At 43.9% G+C, this 6,312-nt stretch overlaps 1 protein-coding gene across 1 annotated transcript in view; it reads right to left on the bottom strand.

Annotated features, from left to right (window-relative positions):
• Positions 1–5,269, bottom strand: part of Gabrb1 (gamma-aminobutyric acid type A receptor subunit beta1) — a 313,871-nt gene extending 308,602 nt beyond the window's left edge. The window contains exons 1-3 of the mRNA XM_070012745.1: positions 4,955–5,269; positions 4,648–4,739; positions 4,104–4,171 (exon numbers count right to left, since the gene is read on the bottom strand). Coding sequence (XP_069868846.1) covers positions 4,104–4,171; positions 4,648–4,739; positions 4,955–5,034 — 240 coding nt within the window. The 5' untranslated portion in view covers positions 5,035–5,269. The remainder of the gene's footprint in view (positions 1–4,103; positions 4,172–4,647; positions 4,740–4,954) is intronic.
• Positions 5,270–6,312: the final 1,043 nt, after the last annotated feature.

Genomic DNA, 6,312 nt, shown 5'->3' on the forward strand with positions numbered 1-6,312 from the left:
GGGCAGCAGGAGTGGGGAGGGTGTACTTTATTAGAGATAAGAATCTCATGGACTTTCCTGCCAGGGCTGGCTTTGATCCTCAGCTCTCAGCCTGGCTATAAAGCTAGGATTATAGGCATGAACTACCTGGAGCCTAGCTTCAAGATTTATCCTTTGAACAGACAGGGGTCTGAAATTCAAGATTGAAACTACTTGTTTGTATATACTTAATCTCATGTTTTCTCACACCGTTGATCAAAGAGAAAAGTTGCCTATTATTATTATTTGTGTTTTCCTAGACGTGGCTTATTGTAGCTGATTGTAGTGACTCCTTTAAGAACAACTTCTGGGAGTTCTTGAATCCTTTTGTTTCACCCACTCCTGCTCACCTCATTAAATTCAAGGAATGTAATATATAATAATGTAATATGTAATGTAATATATAATAAGTGAAAACTTAGTTTTGTTTAAAGATGATAGTTTTAGAAAGTAACACTATATGTAATATCCTATGTGCCCCATATCCCATGAGAGAAGAAAAACTGCCAAATTTAATCAATGACATTATTGCCTTAATTATCTTTCTCTCAAGTATGTATTTTTCTACATTAGAATTTTTTGTTCAAAGTGTTGTTTATTTATGACATAGAACTTATTCCATTGTATAAGGCTTTGCATTTCAGAGGTTTTGCCTTCGTGGCTCAGAAGCCAGTGGTTCATTTTTGTCATTATTTTCATTTAAACTAAATGTATTTTTAACTGACACATATTAGTAAAACAATTGTATGTGTTAGTGGGGTAACATAGGCTGTTTGGACACGTGTTTATGATTCTTGATTTTGGAGATTCTTGACTAGAAAGATTTCTTTTCTTTTTCTTAATTCAGAGGGAAAGATTTATATCCTGAAGGGCATGAAGCAGAAAGTACTCTTGATTTTGACCTTAGCCATTAAAACAGAAAATGCTGTAAACCAAGCTGGAATTATATTTTATTTCAATAGAACAGGAAGAGAAAAAAACATTGACAAGGCCTAGTTTTTAAACCCATTAGTTGAGTGCATAATTATAATGTCATTTTCCTAGCCATTATTCAGGTAGTAATGATAATGAATAAACATATAAAATAAGCAAAGGTTTAGTAATAGATTTAACTTCCATTTTTCTAAAAACTATTTTTATTACATTATTATCAATTCTTTTTTGGATAATTTTGGTGAAAATTTCCTACTAAATAAGCACAGAAATACTCTCTATCAGGGTACTAAGACATGCTTGGTAACAAGCTGTCAGTCCTATTTCTTGTATAAGGTCATTTCTAGTTGTATTGTCTAAAATATGTTGTAGAAAATTCTACTATTTGGAATAAGAGACTAACCGTTCAGGTTGTGTTTATGGAGAGTCCTCAGGCCTTTAAAAAATGTTGTCACTGTTTTTTTTTATTTCTTTACCCTTTGTCTTGTATATAAGTTTATCTGTTTTACAGAAGGGAAGCAGAAAAAAGGACGAACCAATGCAACACATACTCACTAGACACTATGTTGGAAATGAATTGCACAACTTGGGGGAGGGAAGAAAAGAGGATGAAGTAGGAGGAAATGAGGGACAGTAATACTTTAAAAAATGTACTCATTACCTTACTCATGTAACTGAAACCCCTCTGTATATTACCTTTACAAGAAAAAATTTATAAAAATTATATTAAAAAAGAAATATAAGGATGCTTATAGCTTTGAACAATCCTTTATTTTCTTTAGAGCCATTTCCAATATATTTATTTCAATTCTTTGTCATAGATAAGGAGCTAGGTAATGTTGGTGGTTCTTACTAAAAGGAAATACAAGAAAGAATAGATAATCAAGGTTTATTACTTTCTAACTCTCAGTGGTTTCTATTGTCCTATTATGTCTCTAAGTTTATTTTGTAAAGGTATTGGGTATGTTAGTAGGGTATGTTAGCAAAGGTTTATCTGTTGGGTAAAGATCTTTGAGAAAAATAAATGCATATACCAGAGAGTATATATAAATGCATATGCAGTGAGTGCATAGACTGTGTTTAATTATTAGGTTAAAATGTTCAGTGCTGCAACATTTACCTTTGATCCCTTATCTCAGTTTATGTGTGATTTCACTTGGGCAACTGATTGAACATAGCTTTTCAATAGTGTGGTTTGGCTCATCAGCAACTTATCTATTCAGTGCAGTTTAGGAAGGAAACTAAATGGTACCAACAGAATCTTTGTGTGTGTGCATATGGAATTCTGAGAATCAAATCCAGGGCCTTGCATTTCTAAAAAGCTTGGTATCTTCTACAGTAATGCAGAATGCTGGCAAAGGCCTGGTTTGTCTTTTAAGCTTTGTGAATGCTTTCCTATTTTATCTATGTGAATGCTCACTCATAAGGACCCAGAATAAATGACTGAAAAGGAAAAGATTGTCACCATCTATCTACATGATACAACTTGTTAAACTAACCCTAATTTGTTTGATTGCCTTTGCTGGATTGGCCATAATTTATGTGTCTATGTGCTCAGATTATAACATTTCCCCCGAGTGTAGTCTACCCTATCTTTGGGTATTAGTGTGTATGTAAACAGAATGTAACAAATGAGTGTCTTAACAATCTTTGCCAAGTCAGAAAATATGCACTTGTGTGTATCAAGCTTTCAGAAATTTTTTATTCCTCCCAGCACTCTGATCAAAGGCATTTGAAAAGAAATCATTTGAAACAATCAGGGCTATTTAAAAATAATGTTTTGAATAAGCTACTTAAAGCAGAGACAATTTCAACGATAAAATGCGGAAATATAATAGCCACATTTATTATTCTAGTCTTATTCAAAAGGCTAGAAATGTACCTCTCTCTCTCACACACACACACAAGCATATTACAAATAAAATGGCTCACTAGGGGCAAAGAAAATATTGAAACATTTTTGTCTGTTGATTATTCAGGATGTCTAAGTTTCTGCGGCAATATCCGCCCGCCCCCCCCCCCACCAGTGGAATTAAAATGGCATTTTGTTCCTGCAGATCTAGCTGTTCCCTGCGTGGTGGATTCTAGCAAAGCAACAGGCGTTTCCTCCTGAACTCTTTAACAATTGGAAAACTGCTACCCGCGGCGGGCTGGAAACAGCTAACACAGAGAGAAGTGGCAACTATAATCCCCATCCATTTTGCAACCTCTCCCCTCAAAACACAAAAACAAAACAAAAACCCCCAAAACCAAAAATGCCAGCACGGTCGATCCTTTTTGACAGGAAGGATTGTGCTGCGTTATTATCGCGCCCCAGGCCCCATCATCTCCACAAGCCTGTTAAAATCATCAGGCTTTCCCAGCAAGCTTCCGTTCCGTGTCTGAAGTAAAGCAAAGCAAGCAATGCAACCCATTTCCTTCCAACTTCAGTTTGCAAGACGCAGAAAGACAAAATGATGATGATGATGATGATGATGATGATGATGATGATGATGATGATGATGATGATGATGCCATCCACCCTCACTTGGGAACCACACACACCGCGCCACACACCGGGCTCGGGTGGTTTGCCTTTGCCAGCCTGTGGACTGTGGCTGCGGCCACACCACGTCTAGCGCCTGCGGGAGGGAGGGGACACCGACTCCCCGACCGCGCGCCTGCTGCTGGCGGGGGGCCTGGGGGCCTCGGGGCGAGCCCGGATGCACCCTGCCAGGGTGGAGGTTGCCCAGTACCCGGTCCGGGGACCCCAGTGCAGGCGGCCGGGCCGCCGGCAGGTGGTGCCCGGGCACATCTGACACGCTGGGAAACCCGGCGAAAGTAAAGGCTCAGATTCCTCCCCAGCCAATCGGGCCGGCGCAACCCGGCCTTTCCGCCCCCCCCCCCCGCCCCCCTCCCGGGACGGTGCGGAGCACGTTTCCGCTGGAACACCGCAGTAGCCCGTGTGTGTCGAAAAACACACACCGTGTGGGGCGATCGGCCGTGCGTCCCCAGCTCGGGGACCGGCGCGCACAGTGGGGGGGGGGGGGTCCCCGGGGCCGGGGATGGTGGGGGCGAGGTGACCGCCAGTGAAACGCAGAGGACACACCGGGGAGCGGTCCAGCGCCCAGCTGCGTGAGCCCGGCCGCCGGGCCCGCGGGGAGGCCACTCACCATGTTCACTTCGGAGACCATATCTATGCTGGCCACATCGATCCGCATCCCGACGTCCACGGGGGGCCCTGCCGGGGAGGAGGGGGAACCCCATTAAAGCCATCTTCTCTAAGTGGCAATGGGCTGGAGTCAATGGGGGAAGGGGTGGAGAGGGAGGGGGTCCCAGATCTCATTACATTCAGAACCGGCTTCCCTGGGAGACCCTCACCCCCCCCCCACCCCGCTCCCCACGAAGGGGCTAGCCTGGGAAAACAAGTGTGGACACACGCGTGATGCGGCGACTGTGCAGAGGGTGTGTCTGGGGGAAGGAGGTGGGCCCGGCCCTGGGGATTCATCTACCTGAGGAGTGTGTGTGTGTGTGTGTGTGTGTGTGTGTGTGTGAGTGTGAGTGTGTGTGTGTATGTGTCCAGGGCGTTGACATAAACGACACGCTCTTTCCATGTAATATATTTCTAAGCGTTGATGTTTGACCGAGAAGCAATAAGAAAAGCAAAGGGTGGGCTGGGGATGAGTTACAGGTTGAAATGAACAGATGACACATTACCTCCGAAGTCCGGCCGCAAGCGGATGTCATAGCCCTTGAGCAGCCGGTCCACCGTCTCCTTCACGTATGACATGTTGCTGGGTTCGTTGGCGCTGAGGGGAAGAAGTAAGGATCGTATTCAAAACTGCGAGCAGACATAGAAAGAAAAGACCCAGGCACGCTTACCCCACCCCATCTCCCCCCCCCCCAAATAACATGATCCGTGATCCAGCTGGCATGGGGGGAATAAAAAGAAAAATACCAAGAATAAGCAAGAGAGAGGGAGAGAGAGAGAGCCAGAGGGAAAAGATTAACAAAAGCAGCTCACCTGTGTGCACAACAGACCATGGCAATCATCACAGGGAAAGAGAGAAGCCCCAAACGCTCCCGATTTTGTACTGTCCACATTACTAACTCTGATGAAAGAATTGTCTTTTTTTTTTTTTTTTTTTTTTTATTGCCTGCGAAGAAGATTCAAGGAATGCAACTTAGTCGGCGGCTGGGCAGTAATTCCCCCCTCCGAATGGACCTGCGCATGCGCAGAGGGTGCTCACTACCAAAAGACACCTTGTGCCTTGCAAACAATATTCCTAGTGGAACAGGCAACAGATTTCAGTCCCCTTAAAGTTCCTGTTTGGAGTGCTCCAGCGTTTTCCAGCCACTCGGAGACAACCTGCGGTCTCCTACATTGTCTGGGCAGAGGAGTTTTCCTTTTCCTTTCTGCCTGAACCCCGCCACCCCTCCACACACACACTTTTTTTTTTAACTGGGCTTTTAGTGATTTGGCTGAGGCTGCTCATGATGACCATTTTCCTGGACACTGACAGAGGTCTGGAAGCTATTCTTCCGGGGGCGGTGGGAGGGAGGGAGGGTGCTGGAGAGGGGGGACAGACGGGAGAACTCTAGAGAAAGTAGAACAGTGGTAAACTCGGGACTTGTTTGAAGAATGGAGGAATTAGGTTTTCTTGGAGTTGATGTAGGTCCCCTGGCTTAGTGTAGTACTCCTCTGTGGAAGGAAGCTCTTCTCCATTCTCCTATCTGACTTCAATTCCTTTGGTAATAACTTTTTATTTTTCTCCCCTGGTCTAGTTCCTTTGTGGGGGAGGGGGAATCCTGTGGTTTATAGCTTAGAGTGGTTAAAGCTATAGATTCTAGATCGGAATACAAATTCCACCACTTGTTAAGTCGTTTGATATTCAACTACGAGTTCCGATATCCAGTTTGGTCTCTGCATCTTCATCTTTAAGATGTGGCTCAGTGGTAGAATGCTTGCCTTGCATGCAGGATACCCTGGGTTCGATTCCTCAGCACCACATTAGCAGAAAAAGCCGGAAGTGCCGCTGTGGCCCAAGTGGTAAAATACTAGCCTTGTGCTGACAGCTGAGGGACAGTGCCCAGGCCCAGAGTTCAAGCCCCATGACTGCCAAAAACAAAAAAAGTGATTCACAAATTAACAACCCTCCGGCCACTGCATAGACTATCTAAAGATGTTTGAATTTACTTATGTCTGTCTACCTCATCAGTCTGCAGGCGCTCAAATCTTTAAGTCAGCTTCAATCTCCAGAATACCTAGAATGTAGTAAAGATTCAATGTCTGTTATCTAACAGGTGACCAGAGTCTCCTGCCACCTAAGGTGTTCAATGACATTGATTTAGTTCAGACAAAGTTTGCTCCTGCAGACCCTC

This window comes from Dipodomys merriami, unplaced genomic scaffold, assembly GCF_024711535.1.
Source record: "Dipodomys merriami isolate MVZ:Mamm:240054 unplaced genomic scaffold, mDipMer1.0.p SCAF_9, whole genome shotgun sequence".
In the NCBI taxonomy this organism is placed as follows: domain Eukaryota; kingdom Metazoa; phylum Chordata; class Mammalia; order Rodentia; family Heteromyidae; genus Dipodomys; species Dipodomys merriami.